Genomic DNA, 19,031 nt, shown 5'->3' on the forward strand with positions numbered 1-19,031 from the left:
TCCTTTCCTTTGGAAAAGACCCGCACATTTGAAGCATTTTTTAGGCGCGTGTACTGCAGCCAGGAGCACACATTTTCGTTGTAATTTTTGTAAACATGAAACAGTCGTCTGTTGTACTTCGCTGGTGTACACATGTACGTCGCATGGAAGCTATGCGTGCATGTGGCGACGGCTACCAGGGGCCAGCTTTGTGGCACTTGTCGACTGCTCCGATCGGCCATCGAAAGCACTTCACTGTGATCGAATTTGGTAAGAAATTTCTGTGCGCGACAATGGGAGGTCGAGAGAAAGCAACGGTAAGATTTTTTTACAGTCTTAAGCAAAGTTTTGTTTATTTTTTCAGTGGCGAATGTGTTGATTACAATTCAATCTCGACCAATTTCCCTAGCTGTTCATTCATTTTAGCCGGCCTTGTTAATGTACGACAGTCTCTACATTTGCATATTGTCGACACGCCTTCAAATCTTGTCGATGCGCAGTCTCCGAGCGTCGCGTCGTTCGTTCATAACGCATGCTTTCCGCGATATCCTTTGTGAAGAAAACGTCGCAAGTCTCCAGGCTTGGTTCGGCTTCCTTCCTTGATTCGAAAATGTAATCGATGATCTGAGTTTGCCAAATTTACAAGTTTTCCGTCGGTGGTCGAACAATCTGAAGTCGAAAGTCGGTAACTTCGTAAGACTGTTGCCTTTCGTCTGCAAACGTTAGCGTACATTTTCACCTTTGTTTTGCTTGTCTGGTTTCGTGTGGTTTCATTTTGCTAACCAGGAAGACATCACATTCACATTCACAAAGTGTAAACCATTTTTGATCGACAACATCAGCTTTCTTTTCAGTTTTGAACAGTTAAATTGAAGTCTTTTGAATGAGTGATAAACTGTTTCATTCAAGGTATCAGTCTTTGAACTCACTGTTGGCTCTTGTCTTGGTTCTACCTTTCATTCCAATCATAGCTTCAGGTAACCAATCAAACTTGCGTAATCTATAAAATGAGATAATCTATGACGAACTCTGGAGACTTTTGTTACATTCTGTTGAAAAAAAAAGTTTTGAAAAGAGAGTTGAAGAAAAGACCATGGATCCCAACAGAGATCAGAAACCATGTCCCAAGGAACTTGAGATGTGTCTTGAGCAGGCCAGGCCTGGAAGTAACTCGTCCAACAATGATGACCTTTGTGTGGCAAGAGCGTCCTCAGATTTTGAGAATGGAAACGAAGAGCTGGCTGATAAAAACGTTTCCAAGGATTCATCCTCGCAGATTAATGACCCGAGTTTCCAGTCAGGAGGTGAAACATCGTCGGCGCCACAGCCGTCGACCGATTGCGTCACTATCATCGGTTTGAAAGGAAACGGCAGGGGTTACATCATCGAAGGTTACATCTTCATTCGAGATCGGTGTCGGAATGGCAACATGTACCTCAAATGCCGGAATCGTTCGTGTAAAGCACGTGCCATCATCAGTCGGTTGAACTACGTGTCGCTGGCTGGATCTTGCCACGAGCCGCTATGCCCTCCAGCGGGTAACCTCATAAACTACAACTGTTTGAGTCAGATCATCCCAACCTGCCAGGACGCCATTCCACCAAAGCTTGGCATAAATTCTCTGTCTGCGAGAGACTATTTTTTTCCAGAAGTGCTTCCGGAATCCGGCGAATCGGAAAACTTTCACGTGAGCTGTCTGTATCCAAACGGTGATGACTTTCCTGATCAGACCGACGCCCGCAGCAACCCTAATGACAGTGGAGATGTTGACGGTTACATCAACGCTGATGAAGAGGAAGACGTTGATCAGGACTATTCGCATCCTTCCTCCGCGTCTTACTCTTCGCTACGATTGCACCATGCGTCCGCGCTGCCTCTTCAGTCGCGACCCATGAAACGCATCAGATACCGAGACGAAGACAGTGCGGCGAGAAGCAGTCGCCCGTATCCTGTCGGCATCAACCCCATCGCACATATGATGGAAAAAGTCCCAGAGGCCGGTCTTGATGAGGAAGGACCGCCCACCAAAAAGCACCAAGCCCATCCTCCAAAACAGCAATTTGTCGCACCCAGGCAAAACTCCCAACAAATACAGGCCATTTTTAGAGCTTTCAGTGAAGTACGCAAGAAAGTGAAACAACTTCAGAAATACCAGGTGTGAACAATGGTTTTTTTGGCAGCAATAACATTTTTCTTCATATGTCTCACAAGGTGAGACCTTCCATTACCAAACTTTACCAAAATTTTCAATCTATACTAGTGGTGGGAGAAATCAGAGATTTCAAAATCAGGTTATCCTAATTTATTTAAAACCGAATAACGGTTAACTGATATCACTGGATGTTCCCATCCAGCTCGCAAAAAGTGACGAGTGAGGTGCCACATGAAATGCCCTCCCAATGACTGGGTATAGTTTGCAGGATTCAGTGACCTCTTGGTCTTTACAAAAACACTCCAAAGATGTTGAAAAAGTGGATGGGAACTCTCTGATAAGTCAAATGGGCAGGCTATTCATATACATGTACCAACAAGACCACTAGCAAGATAATGTACATGTAGTTACAATCAGAGACCATGGAGCAAATGGGGGGACGTTCCAGTTTGTTTTCTTAAGCCTGTGTTAAGCCCAGTTCATACTTGCTGCGAAAGCGAACTCGAATTTGTGACGTCATGGCAAATATTCGTGCTGCGAATTTGTAAAAGTTGAACATATTTGAACTTGGGCGAATTTCACAGCAAATGTTGCATGACGTCAAATTCGCTTCGCATTCGCATTGGTGTGGAGTATGAACAGGGCTTTACAAAAAATGGAAGGTTTAATTTTTTTTAGGGTTGGTTTTGTATATCCGGTTTCCAGACACGAAACCAAAGCGTGGAATTCAATCCAAATGTTAGAAAATCTGGATTTAAATCCCACCACTGATCTTAACACTGTTCTCTTTAAATCTGCTGTATGAACTTCATTGCTTATTTTGCTTCATATCTCTGTTCAGAATTTCCCGCCTCTGAAGAATGACTTGATTCTCCGAGCAGCGAGAGGAGAGAAGACAGAGCGAGTACCAGTCTGGGTCATGAGGCAGGCTGGGCGATACCTCCCAGGTCAGTTCAAATTAAGGCTACATCTGTAATGGCTACGGCTGGTAGCTACACATGCCTATGGAAAGTGGCTTTAGCTGCTTCCATAGCTTTGTGTGTTAGTGCAAGCCACAGCCCTGTAACTCGAACTCAATCTTACGTAGCATAACATTGTTACCCCCAACCACCACACAAATAGTCAATCCAGGTGTGGAGTGCTGTGGCCTCGTGGTTAAGGGCACTGGATTCGTGGTCTGTGGGTAAAGCTGCGGGTTCGAGTCCAGCCGGGGTCATGGTGCGTGTGCCCTTCAGCAAGGCACTTTGTCACTCATTGCTTCTCACCACCCAGGAGTAAATGGGTACCTGTGAGGGCAGAGATGGTTATTGTGATTGAATAAGCTTGCTTGCGCCTAATAGGCAGCATCGAGCTGTATACTCCCCAGGGAGCTGAGATGGTATTTGGAAAGTTTAATTGGCCCAATGATCAGGGGTAATAATAATACTGTAAGCGCTGTGATTTAGTTTACTAATAAGAGTGTTCTTAAATGCCGATTATTATTATTATTATTATTATTAATAACTTCAACTCAACAGGTTTTAATTATCTTCCATGTTTTTTTACCTTTTGTTTTCATCTGTAGAGTTTCAAGCTACAAGAAAGGAGCATGATTTTTTCGAAATATGCCAGACACCGGAACTTGCCTGCGAAGTCACACTACAGGTAGGTGTGCATTCCCCCCCCCCCCAAAAAAAAAATTCTTAAAGGGAAAAAACATTTGCAAACATCAACAAATAAAACTAACAAATCATTTTGAAATACCTTGCTGGACTGTTAGTGAATGACAGTGTAAAGCATCCTGTAAAATCATGGCACCTGGTATACTGTCATTTTCAAGAAAAGTGGTATTTTTGTATCAATTTCCAACGTTGGTCGGCCGACCAGCGTTGGAAAAAACTGGCTTTTTTCAAATACTGGCCCCAATTGACCATCGCACTTGTTTGCAATCGATTACACACCTATGAACGGGTAAAAGCCAGCTAGACTGGTTCCCTGACCTTACAATTCCCCAATGTATGTAAACTGCTCTGTTTCTTCTTATATGGAGTCAGGGAACCAGACTACAGGAAAATGATTGTTTTTCTTGGTTTTTATGGCATTTTCGAACCCAAAACCTCAAAAAAGTCAGTGTAACTATATTTGCTATATATTTCCAACCCCCCAATTCCATCCATTTCTGAAAATTACAGCAAAAGCAAATGATGTATATTCCCTTTAAGAAAGGTATCATCAAATGAAAAAAAATTGTTGGTTGAAAATGTGAGTAATGATATCGGTAAATTGAAAATTTTAAAGTTTAAATTGAGTTTGCATGAGAAGTGCTGACGTTTTTGCGATATCTTGTTCTCTCGTAGCCCATCGCCCGCTTTGATTTGGATGCGGCTATCATCTTCTCAGATATTCTCGTTATCCCCCAAGTCCTCGGCATCCATGTAGATATGGTCACCGGAAAGGTAAGTCCATCGCAGTTTGGCGTCTTGAGACAAGAAAATGATATTGGTAAATTGAAAATGATTTGTAGTTTGCCTAGTGAGGGAGCTATGATCAGTAAGATGAATCCAATTTATTCTCGGAAACTTTGGCGCTTAGACTTTGAATATGGCACTTTGTAAGGAATGCTCTGAATAGCTCAGGTCAGGTCGCCAAAGTTCCCTAGACTTGTTGATAGCACCCCGTTCCTCCATGATGACTTGACTGCACATAATTATACAATGCTTTGTTCAATTTAAAGCTCAAACATTGCGTATGTAGAGCATAAGGGTTTCTACTAGCAACCAAACTTCATGAAGTTCGTTTATTGCACTTCAGAGACTTAATTACAACCTTAATTACAACCCCTATTTTTTGAAATCTCTGATATTTCCAACCACTACTCTTAAATGGCTGCCAGAAACAGCATCTACAAGAGATTGAACCTTTACAATTTCTTCCAAGATCATAAAGTTTTGCTTTTTCTTGGAAGGGTTTGGTCTTTGACAACACCTTGACTTCCCCAGAGGATCTGGCCAGACTCCACAGTGACGTTGACGTCACTGATGCCCTGAGCTACGTCTTTGATGCCATCACGTTGACCAGGCGGCGACTGGAAGGGAAGGTTCCACTCATAGGCTTCTCTGGGGCACCGGTAGGTATCATTTCGGAAAAGTTGTGCCTTAGTCGAGTCTGTTACAAGTACCATCGAAAGTAAATCACAAAGTCCATTCACAAGTCTGTCAAGTAACAGGGAATGAACAATAGCAAAAGGAATACTTTTGTCACAGTTTTTTAAATAGCATGTGACTTGACTTGTGATTGACAGACTTGTGATGGACTTGTAAGACTTGCAAGGACTTGTGAATTACCAACTGTGCTCGACAGTCCTGTATCAAAATAACGCAAATTACAAATTTGATATAGGCAGGTTTGGATTGGTTGGGGTTAATTTGGTGAAAAGTCTGAGCGAATTTCTACCTTTCTCATTTACTGTCATGCAAAAAAAATTGGGGAAAGAATGGTGCATCCTGACGGCACCTATTTCATCATCAATGGAGGTTAGTCATTGCAAAAATGTTGAAAAGACATGAAGCTGGGACTAAGAAACGTTTCCAATTTTCGTAAGATGGAATTTGTGTTGGGTTGATGTAAATCAACATTAGGGTTTGCCCTTCACCGACGTATAAACACTGTATACTCGGTGTGTTACCTCCCGAGTAAAAATTGGGGAAAAAATCACTCGGGTGGGACTTGAACCCACAACCTCCTGCTTTTTAGTGCAGATGTCTTACCACTCGACCACCGAGCTTGCGGGATCAGTTGGCTGGTTCGAATCTATGTTGGTGACGGGCAAAACCTGATGTAAAACCCAATTTTGTTAGGAAATACTTAGAAATTCTTCTTGACTCTCCATAGACTTTGAATACAACGGACAAAGTGGCGTCTGGATACTACATTCTTTTTATTTCTTGGTGTGTTCCTCTGACTGACTTATCATTGACGGACTGACTAAACAACGATATATTGAAAAACGTCTGAAACTGAGATTCGACTTGTTTTTGTGATTGCATAATTATGTGTACGTATTATTTCTCTCTTTTTTTGTCAGTGGACACTTATGGGTTACTGTATTGAAGGTACAGGGAACTCGACCACACTAAGCAAAGCTAAGAAATGGCTGTATGCTCATCCAGAGCAGAGTCATAAGTTACTGCAGCTACTGACAGACAAGATAGTGGACTACCTGGTGGGACAGGTGCTGGCAGGTGCACAGGTGAGTTAATTGATTGTTGGGCGGGGGTCTGGTTGGCTGACTGGCTGGCTCCCCGGCTGGCAGCTGGCTTGTTGACCGGCTTGCTGGCTGGTTTGCTGACTGGCTGGTTGGCAGGCAGCTGTCTTGTTGGCTTACAGCTGGCTTGTTGACCGGCTTGCAGACAGGCTGGCTGGTTGGATGACTGACTGGTTGGCTGCTCGCTGGTTGGCTGGCTGGCTGGTCATATGGCTGGTTGGGTGGCTGGCTGGTCATCTGGTTGGCTGGCTGATGACTGGTTGGCTGGCTTGCTGGTCAGCTTACTTGCTGGCCATGTGGCTGGTTGGCTGACTGGTTTGCTGGCTGGCTGGTCATCTGGCTGGCTGGCTGGCTGATGACTGGTTGGCTGGCTTGCTGGTCGGTCAGCTTACTTGCTGGTCATGTGGCTGGTTGGCTGGTCATCAGGATGGCTGGTCATCTGGCTGGCTGATTGGCTGGCTGACTGGTTGGCTGGTCATGTGGCTGGTTGGCTGATTGGTTGGCTGGCTGGCTGGTCATCTGGCTGGCAAGTTGGCTGGCTGACTGGTTAGCTGGTCATGTGGCTGGTTGGCTGATTGGTTGGCTGATTGGTTGGCTGGCTGGTCATCTGGTTGGCTGATTGGTTGGCTGATTGGTTGGCTGGCTGGCTGGTCATCTGGATGGCTGGTCATCTGGCTGGCTGGTTGACTGGCTTGCTCCCCATCTGGCCATGGCTGGCTGACTGGTTGGCTGGTCATCTGGCTGGCTGGCTCCCCATTTGGCTGGCTGGTCCGCTGGCTGGCTGACTGGCTGGTTGGGTGACTGCCTGGTTGGTTGGTTCCTGGTTGGTAGACTGTCTGATTAGCTGGTAGACTGTCTGACTGGCTGGTTGACTGGCACCTGAATGCTTAGCTGGCTAATTGTCAGCGCCTTCTCAATCGGTAGAAAAAATTGGCATTGGTTTCTTTATTAAATCACAAAATTTTCCCCCCTTTTTATCAATGAAAGTAGCTTTAAAACAGAATCCTTTTTTATTTTCATTTCAGCTCTTACAGGTGTTCGACTCTAACGTCGGCGTGTTAGGTCATGACCTCTTCATGACCTTTGCCCTTCCTTACCTGAAGGAGATCGTAACCAGAGTGAAGAGCACTCTGCGAGAGACAAACAACGAACCAGTCCCCATGGTGAGTACTGATTGTGAAATCCTGTCACCAACTGGTTGGAAAGTGCTGTATGCCCAGTGCTGTGGGAGAGCTGGAAGGAGAAAAATGTTGCAAGCTTCCTCGAATGGGACTCGAACCTTGGACCTCTAAAGCCATTCAACCACCGAGCTTGTCCAGGTCACTCGAGTCGGTTGATTCGAATCTGATATAGCGTTGGTCACGACAATCAATATCTTGTATGATGGAATTTTTGTGTTGGGGGGGGGGGGGGGGATTGGCAAATTTATCACAGGGTTTTGACTTCACTAAGTAATTTTCATAAGCACTATTTGTGATGCGATCAAGCTAAATGAGTCGTTTGTCGGGAAATTTTTATTTGGAGATAACAGGCCAAAATAGGGCCACTTCATCACATCTCTTGGTGTTTCAACTTCCATAATTTTTGAACTAAAAATGGTATCAGCATGCGGCTTTTACAGCAGTGATGCTGAGATTGTGCTCTTTTCGAATCTGTAATAAATTAACATTTTGACCAGGGTCGACAAACGACTCATGTAGCTTGATCGCATCACATATGCTTATATGCTTGCGGGAGAAAAAAAGAGGGGAAAGGAACTAAGCATACTTTGCCCATACATTGTGGCGGTGAAGAGCAACCCATTATGACACCAATTTCCTTCCACCATACAAGAAATCAGACATTAATGTTATATGTAAAAGCCTTGTAAAGAATAACTAACAAATGTTGTGACCATTGCCACACTGTGTACAACTTAAAAGTGTGAGCATGAATTATATCATAGATTGTGGTTTTGATGAGTATTTCTAGAGAACAATCCCAATATTTTGGATGATTCAACTACCTTTTGACATAAAGTAGGAGTTTGAACAAATCAGGTGACATTTAGAGATTTTAAAACATATGTCCACCCTTTATCGTAGTTTGTGTGTTAATTTGCAGATTGTGTTTGCCAAGGGCTGCCACTACGCTATTGAGGAGCTTTCTAAAATAGGATATGATGTCATCAGCTTGGACTGGACCATTCAGCCGGAGGTAGCAAGGTAAGTACATGTCATGAGAATTGTAGAACATCTCTAACAACCAAATGGACTCCGTGCACATGCAACCCCTAAAACAGTAAATAAGCACTGATGACCTTTTAGCGACCGTCTTTGTAAAAACATTGTATGCATTTTATTCATGTTGCAGGGCCAAAGCCTCGTCCGATGTTTCACTGCAGGGGAACCTAGATCCCTGCGCCATGTACAGCAGCAAGGACGACATTGAGGGCCTTGTGGGTAAGATGCTGAACCGGTTCGGCACGCAGCGTTACATCGCCAACTTGGGTCACGGCGTGTACCCTGATTTTGATCCGGAGCACGTCAGAACCTTTATAGACACGGTTCACGCTCAGTCCGAAGCGATCAACAAACGGGACGCAAAGGGAAGTGGAAGATGATACAGACAAGGTTTCAAACGGAAAAGTTTAACCCTTTCCCTCCGAGATCCTTAAAAAAATCCTAGAGGTTTTTGAAATATTTTGCAGGATTGAGGAGCTAAAGTGCATATTTTTTTATTTTACAAGGGCTTTGACGTCCATTGAAAGTTTAGGTGCAAAGAATTTGCCTTTTGGTACCTGCATGGTGAAGGACTTTGGAGAAAGGATGGTAGAAAAGGCTACATATTAACATGATTAATCTTGATTTGAACACTCAAATACCAAATTCTGCTATTTCAAGCAACTCAACCAATATCTAAGCAGAATACTTGATAATTTGTTTGCAATTTTGTTGAAAAACATTCCATTTATTTCCTCTGTATGATTTTTTGAAGAAAAATGAGTTAAACTGGAGAACAAACTGGCTTCCTGTAGAATACGTTAACCCTGCTAAATGCAACAGAAAACAACTAAGGTAAAAAGTTGTTGCAAAGTGTTGCATGTAGCAGGCAGCTTAAGTCCCGGTGCTTGTTGCATCTTGTTGCATTTAGCATTGTAACTGCTCATAGTGCCAAGGCAGTACAGAATCCACTGTTGCATTTGGTTGCATTTAGCAGGGTAACTGCTTGTTGCCAAGGCTGGTATGCAATAGGTTCACTGCACAATGCAACATAATCCACTGTTGCAGTTTGTTGCATTTAACAGGGTAACTGCTTGGTGCCAAGGTTGGTATGCACTGGGTTCACTGCACAACGCAACAGAGTCCACTGTTGCAATTGGTTGCATTTAGCAGGGTTCTTATTTCAGCCACGTTGCATTTTGTTGCATTTGGCATGGTGCCTAGAGAAAACTGGTTGGGGTTAGGGTTCAGGACAAAAGTCATGTGTTCCTTGCATGTGTGTAAAGTCCAATACTTAAGCATTTCCTTTTTGCTTGTCAAAGGATTTTTAAAAAAAAGTTGATATACAGTGAGTTTGGTTTATTTTAATATTGTTTTTAATTTTAATATTTTTTCAGGAGGAACTAAATATCAACAAAAATCATGGTATAGAAAAGTAAAATTCATTGAAGTGCCTAGATAATTTCATTTTTTTTTGGCACAGAAATTTATATTTTAAATTAAGCACTGCACATTATAATCACTTCAAATGACATGTCCAGTAACATACACAATTGTTGAGGGTTTTTAATTGCTTGCTGACAAAAGGTTTATTCAGTTGATTTTTCCCCCATTTTTTTAGTCTTTATACCTTATTATACCTTATTACGCTATTATATTTATTGTTTTAGTTAAATTTTACTTTACAATTTACAAAAATCTAAATATTTAAAACTAATCTAATAGATATGGCATTACACTTAACATTAACTAGTGTTCATTGTTTACTATACATGCTATTATGTAGTGTCTCAAACAAGTTCTCATTGTTGGACCTTAACACAAAGCAAAATTGTGTCGGTTAAATTTGTAAAAATGGATATCGTGCAAAACCATTGTAAAGAAAAATCTTGCATATTCTGGAAAATCACATTTGTTTTCAAAAATAAAATCTGCTGAACAAAAGTGAAAGGAGAAACCTTTTAGGAGTCAATAGTCGATTTGCATGTTTTTGTAAGAATAAAAAAAGTTTCCAAATTCTGCAGGTTCTCGGTCACATTTTTAGCATTTGTTCATACCATGTTTCGTTAGGGAGTATATTCCAAGTACATGTACATGTATTTCAGCATTTGGAAAAACAATCATTCTCACACGTGTAACATATCTCTGTCGGACTCATTCCAGCACAAGCCCCTATCGGTGCCAAGTTACTAAACAACTTACTAGAAGATTTTTTTTTCTTTTGGCTACTTTATATGTAAAACTGACTAATGTTTACACGAAACTTTAATGGCAAACTGTTGAACATAACACATGCTGTAGAGAAAGCCAATCTACAAAAAACAGTTTCAATCAACAGTTCCGCATATTGAATTCCAGACAATGTCTGGTAAATAATCTTCATTCAAAAAAGAAAACAATTCCAATGTGGGTAGCATATGGAATTTTCAATTCACAGTATGACTGGCATACAGGCATAGGCAATGTTAAACTGCTAGACCCTACTCCATCTGAATTTGAAAAAAAAATATATTCTTGATACTTAAATGTCATTGAGTGTCATGCCGATGGTCCTTTGTCGGTGTCATCGATTATGTTGGCATCATAGTAATTAACTCTTCCATGGTCTTGCTGATGCCATGGTCATTGACTACTAATGTGATTGTCCTTGCTTGCCATTGTCCTGGTCCTTCCACCTCCAGGAATCATGTCCCTCATCCACCATTGTCAATGTCCATGTCAATGACATTGTTTGTCTCTAAGGAAAGGCATCCCATAATCCAGAAACCTAATTTTCATCTAGTTACAATGACTTTGTCTTAACTATTGGGTCAAATTGCATATAGCAGCGCAGTAAGTGGAAAAGTAATACACAAAGATATGTCCACATTTAGTGTACAAGCATGGGCTAAATGTCAATCAAGATGTCATCTCACAAAATTTGGTCTATACCATGTCAAGCTTTGACTCTACATGAATGTTAGCAACTTCAATCTCGGACTCGCTGCTCCGCCTACTTTGCCCATCTGCCTCGCCCACTGTTTTCCCCTCCCCGTCACAGGTGTACAGATCCTTATTCTGCATCGCCAACACGTACATTTCCTCCGTCTTTTTCGTCAGATCAGTCAGAGCTGTGGTGCTGACCTAACAGCAAAGGAAACAAAAAATATTTGTGGTTTTCCTGCTGGGAATTTAAAATCACTGTTCACTCCAATCATTTAAATTACATATGGCTTACCGAAAATCTTCATACCAAGTATCATTTTCAAAAAGGAAAGCATCCTTCCTATCTAGATACATTGTACAATACAATGTCTCTATAACGAACACCGTTATAACGAACACCACTTCAAGGAACAATTGGCCATAACATTTTGCTCGAAAAGTTTATTTATAGGGCATTGGCTACCAAGAATGCCTATATAAGAAATAATTGCACTAAATAATCTTTTGTGGACCCCAAGTGTTCCAAAAGTTTCTACTATAAGTGAAGTTGTGGAAACTATTGATTCAATTTCAGATTTGGGATTATTTTACAAAGGGCCATAATTATCCGATGATGCTTCTCTAATGCTTCTCTTTTTCAGGGAGGTAGATTAACTTTTCAAAGCCAACATTAAAACCAAACTCTCCTGTATGGAATAAGCAACTTTTGAAAACAAACGTCGTAATTATTTTTGAAAGCATTGAACTCGCAATCATGTTAGAAATAAAACCGAAAACATAACACCTCCCTTCCCAATAGGAAACTACACTAAATCCCTGAGTTTGTACATACCCTAAAGAAGCCATTAAATGGCGAGTCTAGATCAGCTACTACATAACACAAGATGCTGATAGAGAAAACTGTCATGATACACATACACAGCTCCATCCTGTAAGAGTTGGCCTGAAATACAAATAGAAAACTAGTCTTTAAAATCAATCTTGGTGTGATTGCTTCACTCGAACGGCGATCCTGTTGTTCTTTTGCCTGAATAAGTCCCTGTCATCTGATTGGTGGATCTTTAATCACATTTGATTGAAGTATTCGTCCCAACCCACAGCCCGGCCGCAAGGGGAATAAAGTTCTTTTCCACGGTAAAAAAAAGTTCCATTGCACGGTCACATAGTGGGTCTGACCAATCAGATGACCAGGATTTATTCAGGTACTTTTGGACCCTTTTAATCACAAAACGGCACGGTCTCGATTTTAGTACAAAATCGACGATGTTATCAGCGTATTTGCCAGTGAGAAAGAAAACCTGTCAAAGACAAGTTCAGCATTGAACCTTTCTTACTGTAATTATGTACAACTCATCACACATAAATTTCTCCATGGTTTTTCTAGTAAGTATAAGTCAAGCAATTCTAGAAGACAGACACCCCGCCCGACTGACAGACAGACCAAGTCTTGAACTGTCTTCGTTCACGTACCTTGAGTAAGAGTATTCCAAAGAAAGCGAAGAAACCCAGCGTCTCAAGGAACATCCATTTCAGGGGATGGATGGTCGCTGTCATGATCTCATATCGTTCGGAAGAGGCCGAGTTGACCATTAAAAAGTGGCCTACTATCTTTGTCTGAGTGAGACAAAAAAATAATTCTATTGATGATGGTTTTTCTTCGTCAGTAATTTATGACTAACATAACATGCAAGTTTGGCTTGTAAGATTGCGAAAGCGGCTATGAAAAGTTTAGAGTAAAGAGCAAATAAAATCATGAAGATTTCGAAACCTCGGGTTTTTTTCTTGGACAGCATGATTATGATAGGAGTTGCCTTGATTCGAGCTGCATTTGTTACACCGTACACCCATGGTTGTCGCAAAGCGCAGCTTGAATAAAAGCTACATATACTTTGATGCATGCCTATACCACAAACTCCTTGTCCAAGTGCCATTTGTCCTCCTTTTGAGCGGCCTCTCGAAGGGAGCCTAGGGTCTGTAAAGAAACAAGAAGACATTCCATCAAAAGTACTGATGTTTTCCAAAACCGTATCACTGATTCATCATTAACTTCGGATGGGACGTAAAGCCGTAGGTCCCGTGTGTTGTGTAATGCACGTTAAAGAACCCAGTAACACTTTCGCTAAGAGAAGGGTTTAATTTGCCCCTGGGTGTTTCTGGCAGTGGCTGCAATATTTCTCATAAACTTCATTTACCTGTCTTTAAAAATAGACATAATAATTGCTAGCGCCTTGAGTACCTAATTGTTGGTAGATACGTGCGCTATATATGAGACTCCGGTATATACTTCAATGTTACACATTGCAAAGTTTGTCATCGCCAATTTTGAAAACAGAACTGCGCCCGTCTTCCAAATTGCCCCCAACCCTCCCCTGTTGGTTTTCAAACTTCTCCGTCATTCAAGCAGTAGTGTTTAGTTAACCTTCCATATTTGTCCGCTCGCTCTATCGCGGTTGTAATCTGCCGTGCTCTCGCCCCTTCGTCCCTGTATCTGCAGTATGATGGACAAGACCTCCTCCTTGATACACCGATAGATCTGCAAAAAGGTGATTAACAATGAAGTTACAGTTTAAACTGTACCGGTCCGATTAACATTATGAGTCGAAATCGGTGTGATCGTGTCGAGCTGGCGGTGCAGCGAAACTAAAACAACATACCAGATTAAGTCTAACATTATAGTAGGCCTAACAAAAATACCTACCGAAAACCTATCCCGTTGCCTCCTCCAACTCCCCCCCCCCCCCATTCCCCTTTAAGACTTGTCAACGATATTTTGAGATTTGTTAATGCATTCCTCTCGTAAAATATAAAGGCAGTGTTATATCAACAATAAAAATGTCATGATTGAAATATTGGTCAATGCGTTAGATTGACAGGGACGATCAGGTCCATTTCTTAGCCGTAGGATTTTCAATTATTGCAGTGTCGACCCAAACACATTTCGACCTAGACTCAGTCTCTTTCATCGACACTTTGTCGTGTAGCTCACATATACCTCTGCCTTTTGCTGGTAACTGATAGTAACCATGTGTGACGTCATGATGATGATCTGATCCAGGAGACCAATCTCGTGCGAGATGATGCTTATCAGCGACCGCTGTTTGTTCATTGCTGACTGGTAGGAGAAACCAAACGATGTTCTGTCAAAAAAAAAAAAAACATGAAAATTGACAAACTTAATGAAATTCGAAGCATTCGTTTGGGAGACAGTGCACCATGCTTGCCTTTGGTGTTTCACGGGAGTATAGGACCTATATTATCTCTAATGTCGAGAGTTTAATTACAGTGTCCGGACATTACTACATAAGACCATAAGTAAATACCGATGGTTGGCTAGCTTTTTGGCAAGGACATCGTAACTTATGGAGTGAGAAACCGAACAGCGAGGTCGTGAGGTCCAGAGACTATAGGCCTATGCGCAGAGTCCGCAGACCGAGTTGATTTCACTGGATAGGCTAACTATTGAACTATTCATATAGTGTAATGCCCTGATTGGCTTGAATTGGGTGCGAACTATATAAACGGACCACGAGAATGAGACCTCCAGATTCTAATAGAAGTCTAATTAGAAAACAACTAATGTGGAAGAAGGAACGGGCCGACAAATAAGACAAAAGAACAATCATGAACTCACGCGTAAACAAGTCCGGCAGGTGCAAGAAAACAGGCTGAAAAAGAAGGAACAAATGTTCTTAAAGATCGTTTACAGTCTTCACCAACATTAATGTCAATTCCTTTACAAATATTGTCCAAAATGGAACGGAAACTAAACGTTAAGGTTTCCCAAACACAGCTTTTCCCCTTCCCCTGAAAACGCAGGCAAGCCCGATCCGGGTGTTCCCACCTCCAGCTACTATACTGCTTAAGTCGTATTAAATCCAGTATACCCCCCCCCCCTTCTTCAAATTCCGTTCAGATATCTTGAATTAGGCCTATTGTCTATTTGAAAAAGGCACTAAAGATTTAAATTGCATGTACACTGTAAAATCTGGCGTGACGGGGCCGGGGGGCGGGGGGGGGGAGACGGTCTCAGCAGCCAAGGCTTAGGTGCCGCTTCTTTCATCCTTTATGGTGCTTGATCCTTTGGATTATGACTGGGAAGGAGGTGTGGTGGGCCGGGAAACCCGAGAGCCGGTGTGGGAGTTAAATCACAAGTCCGACCCCTGAATGCTTGGAAACACCACATAACTTTTTGGTTTTTCTTTGTCCCTCATATAATCCCTTGGCAAAACCACGGTATTTTAAAAACGAAAATGCCTTAGTTCATAAATAAATATAAATAAGTTTTTTAATACTACATGTCTCGACTAGTGTGCTGAATAAACAGAGTTACATTCAGCCTAACAATGTTGACGATTGCCAAGCTGTAGGCACGACTTTACCGATGACTTCATTGATGTTCGGCTGCCCTCCCGGGAAGAGGTCGGCGGGCCAGAAGAACTCCGCCACCGGGGCGTAGATGAAGAGAACCAAGGGGCAGAAAGCGAGGGAGAGCAGGCCCGGCATGGCAATACGACACAGCCCCAGCGGACGGTTGAAGAAGCTCTGCATGCTGTCCAGAATATCGATGTCTTCCTCTTCCAGAACTAGAGTTTTGATCAACAAATTAAAACTGAAAAGGGTCGTTTTCGTGATCTATTTCAACCTGTAGGCTAACAACCCTTTCAGCACTGCATTCAAGAGTCGCGCTGGAAAGAATAAAATGAGGAGCGACTCAGATTCTATATGAAGCTTTATGAAATAATGTTTCATTAACTAGACTCTGGATTCGTTCTCAACGATTATACAATAGTCTTTCGACGTAGGCCCATAGTCGCCCCTAAGTATTTCAAACGTCGAAGTTTTCTTGTAGTTCAAATCCGAAACAAGCGTGTGTTATGGTTCATTATGAAGTCTTATCCCGGTTTGGAAACGAAAACAGTACCTCAGCAACATGTTTCACTTTGTAAGCCATTCCTTTGATCAAATAACGAATATTTCATCAAAAATGTCCAAGGGTTCCTCTAATTTCCGAATGTATGGAACTCAGCTCAGGGCCCAATTTCACGGCACTGCTAAGCACAAAAATTTGCTTAGCACAAAAAAGTCTGGCTTATAAAATCAGTTTGCCAGCAAAAACTCCATATGATTTTCATGCTAAAAAACAACAGCTGAATACTAATCGCGAGCAATATATACATCACGTGGAGTTTTGGCTGGAAATCTACTTTTAAAAGCCAGACTTTTTTGTGCTAAGCAAATTTTTGTGCTTAGCAGCGCTGTGAAATAGGCCCCAGGTCTCAAGAAAATATTTGTCTTTTCTGATCCGCACCTAAAATTCTGCTCTTCATTTTTTGTTTGGAAATTTGCTTTTTTTTTAGCGGTTCGTTTTCCTATTGTCTCTTACATGCTTGGCTTTCCTTGGGGCAAGACTTGAGCATCTTCATGCTGGACTGGGTCATGTACAGATTGTGCACACGCCGATCGTGGTTCGCTCGACGTCGGATCTCAGTTCTTAAAGCTAGGTACGATAGACCTTGAGTAGAACAAAATGTGGAATTTTAGCAGAACATTAGCTGCAATATTGGCTGAGATATTGGCTAAAAACCAAACTTATACACCGGCACTTTAGAATTCACATATTTACATGCCAAGGACACACATGACACACATTAGTTGCTTCAGGAATGGTCTAAGAATGATACTTGACACTCATTGACACTCAAAACATGGATTTAGACACCTTACTTGTGTAGTAACGAGCAAAATTGGCCGAGATTTGCCCCCCCCCCAAAAAAAAATGATTTTCCGGTAATAGCGGAACTAATTTGCATATTCCTATGCCACAGACACATGTGATCACTTCCGGAAAAGTTTTATTCTGATCTCTGACCCTGAAAACATGGGTTTAGTTACCTTATTCGTTCAGTTATCTGCAATATTGGCTGAGATACAGTGAACAATAGATTTTTCGGTAATGGCGGCACTAATTTGCATTAAAAACAATCCGTGGGACATTTTTTTGAATTTTTTAACACAGCAAATCGTTTTCTATGCATTTTTTTCTGACCTAGAGACGTCGATCAGACGTTGATTTCCGAGGGTGCACGATACCCCCTTCTTCCCACCCAACTGTGGTTTCAACCTACCAAACAACATAACGCAGATGAGTCCAAGTGGTGGGAGGATGACCTCCATGGTGGATGCCCTGAAGCCATCTTGTTCGGATACAGAGACAGGTTCATCCGAGGGTTCTGGTTCTGGTTCCCCCTCTGGTTCCCCGGTCGGTTCCGGCTCCCCAGTTGGTTCGCCTGTCGGTTCCGGTTCCCCAGTTGGTTCGCCTGTCGGTTCCGGTTCCCCAGTTGGTTCGCCTGTCGGTTCCGGTTCCCCAGTCGGCTCCCCGGTCGGTTCCGGTTCCCCAGTTGGTTCGCCAGTCGGTTCCGGTTCCCCAGTTGGTTCAGGTACCGGCGACGTAGTCCCATGAACCTTGCAGGTCCAAGATGACAGAACCAGTAAAAGTATGGCGAGCATTGGACATCTGTAGCTAAAACCCTTGCTCACACTCACGGTAGACCTATAGGTAGTCAACAAACAGTCGTCTGCATCGTCATTTTACCTCAAACTTCTCTTAACAAAATCAAAACCCTGCCCTCCGTCCACGACATTCCTGTTGGTTTTAAATATCGCCAACTACTTGGGTATGTCATGTAAGTCCAATAACCTAAAACCTTGTGGATTTTCATTCTCTTGAGGACCGCAGATCCGTAACTAGGCCTAATTCAATGCAATTCAAACTCACAATTATTTCCATACCAAATAATGAGAAATCTAAGCAGAGAATTTTATGAATAAGTATTATGAATTAGTAAATGGAATCGCCGTTATTTATAGACCTAGTATTAAACAGTAAGCCTAGTTAGACACCAGTGTAATAAAATCATCAAAAGAGCCGCTAAAATAATGCGATAGTCATCATCGAACTCAGCCATCTTGATAAGAACTTTTAGTCCCTTAAATTAAAGATGTCATTTTTGAAATTACCTTAAACATTGGCCGCACTCGGAACGGTTACTCATCCTTGAACTTCTCCGGAATCGGGCAGATGTTCGGTTACTTTACATGACAAAGGCTCTACATCCACTTCGTCTTATCTCATCGTGTTTGGTCAAGCATTCTCGTTTTCTACTTTTGAAAAGCGCGCCGCAACGCGTATACGCAGCGCGCTTGTCAAAAGCGCGCCATCACCCACGTACGTTGTGTGACGGCTTTGCGGCCCGGGTACATGGTACGTGGTTCACATCTAAAACTCAAAATTTCTCGTAGTTTTAGTTTATATCTTTGGAAAATTGTTTTGATAAATATAATAATGGCAGACAGTGGTGTCACTATTAAGGAGGGGTGGAATTAATCCCCCTCCCCGACCCTCCCGACCACCACTGGAGTCTCCCTACCCCTCCCTGCAAATGGTTCCCCGGCCCAGTTTAGCCACTGATGATAGCATGTCAAGACAGACTGATTTTAACCCTCCTTTTGTTTCGATGTTGCGAATATTGAA

At 42.2% G+C, this 19,031-nt stretch overlaps 2 protein-coding genes across 2 annotated transcripts; one reads left to right on the plus strand and one right to left on the minus strand.

Moving 5' to 3' along the window:
• The first annotated feature begins 706 nt into the window (after nucleotides 1–706).
• Nucleotides 707–10,598, plus strand: LOC119737478. The gene is made up of 9 exons (XM_038211875.1): nucleotides 707–2,134; nucleotides 2,973–3,078; nucleotides 3,696–3,775; nucleotides 4,468–4,566; nucleotides 5,076–5,237; nucleotides 6,195–6,359; nucleotides 7,400–7,537; nucleotides 8,478–8,578; nucleotides 8,727–10,598. The coding sequence occupies exons 1-9, from the start codon at nucleotides 1,073–1,075 to the stop codon at nucleotides 8,974–8,976; spliced, it is 2,163 nt and encodes a 720-aa protein (XP_038067803.1). The 5' UTR covers nucleotides 707–1,072; the 3' UTR covers nucleotides 8,977–10,598.
• Nucleotides 10,599–11,500: 902 nt separating this feature from the next.
• Nucleotides 11,501–18,641, minus strand: LOC119736708. The gene is made up of 11 exons (XM_038210720.1): nucleotides 18,518–18,641; nucleotides 17,626–18,050; nucleotides 16,884–17,012; nucleotides 15,880–16,083; nucleotides 15,132–15,165; nucleotides 14,493–14,637; nucleotides 13,920–14,033; nucleotides 13,407–13,472; nucleotides 12,971–13,114; nucleotides 12,333–12,443; nucleotides 11,501–11,698 (listed from the first exon to the last, which is right to left on the minus strand). The coding sequence occupies exons 1-11, from the start codon at nucleotides 18,550–18,552 to the stop codon at nucleotides 11,501–11,503; spliced, it is 1,605 nt and encodes a 534-aa protein (XP_038066648.1). The 5' UTR covers nucleotides 18,553–18,641.
• Nucleotides 18,642–19,031: the final 390 nt, after the last annotated feature.

Source organism: Patiria miniata, unplaced genomic scaffold, assembly GCF_015706575.1.
Source record: "Patiria miniata isolate m_02_andy unplaced genomic scaffold, ASM1570657v1 HiC_scaffold_3, whole genome shotgun sequence".
NCBI lineage: Eukaryota > Metazoa > Echinodermata > Asteroidea > Valvatida > Asterinidae > Patiria > Patiria miniata.

Excerpts from the sequence above, each read along its gene's own strand:
- LOC119737478 (XM_038211875.1), top strand. The coding sequence starts at position 1,073 with ATGGATCCCAACAGAGATCAGAAACCATGTCCCAAGGAACTTGAGATG. Across the intron at positions 3,079-3,695 it reads GGCTGGGCGATACCTCCCAG|AGTTTCAAGCTACAAGAAAG; the intron begins GTCAGTTCAAAT and ends TTTCATCTGTAG. Across the intron at positions 5,238-6,194 it reads TAGGCTTCTCTGGGGCACCG|TGGACACTTATGGGTTACTG; the intron begins GTAGGTATCATT and ends TTTTTTTGTCAG.
- LOC119736708 (XM_038210720.1), bottom strand. The coding sequence starts at position 18,552 with ATGAGTAACCGTTCCGAGTGCGGCCAATGTTTAAG. Across the intron at positions 14,034-14,492 it reads GTTACCAGCAAAAGGCAGAG|ATCTATCGGTGTATCAAGGA; the intron begins GTATATGTGAGC and ends ACCTTTTTGCAG. Across the intron at positions 13,473-13,919 it reads CGAGCGGACAAATATGGAAG|ACCCTAGGCTCCCTTCGAGA; the intron begins GTTAACTAAACA and ends GTTTCTTTACAG.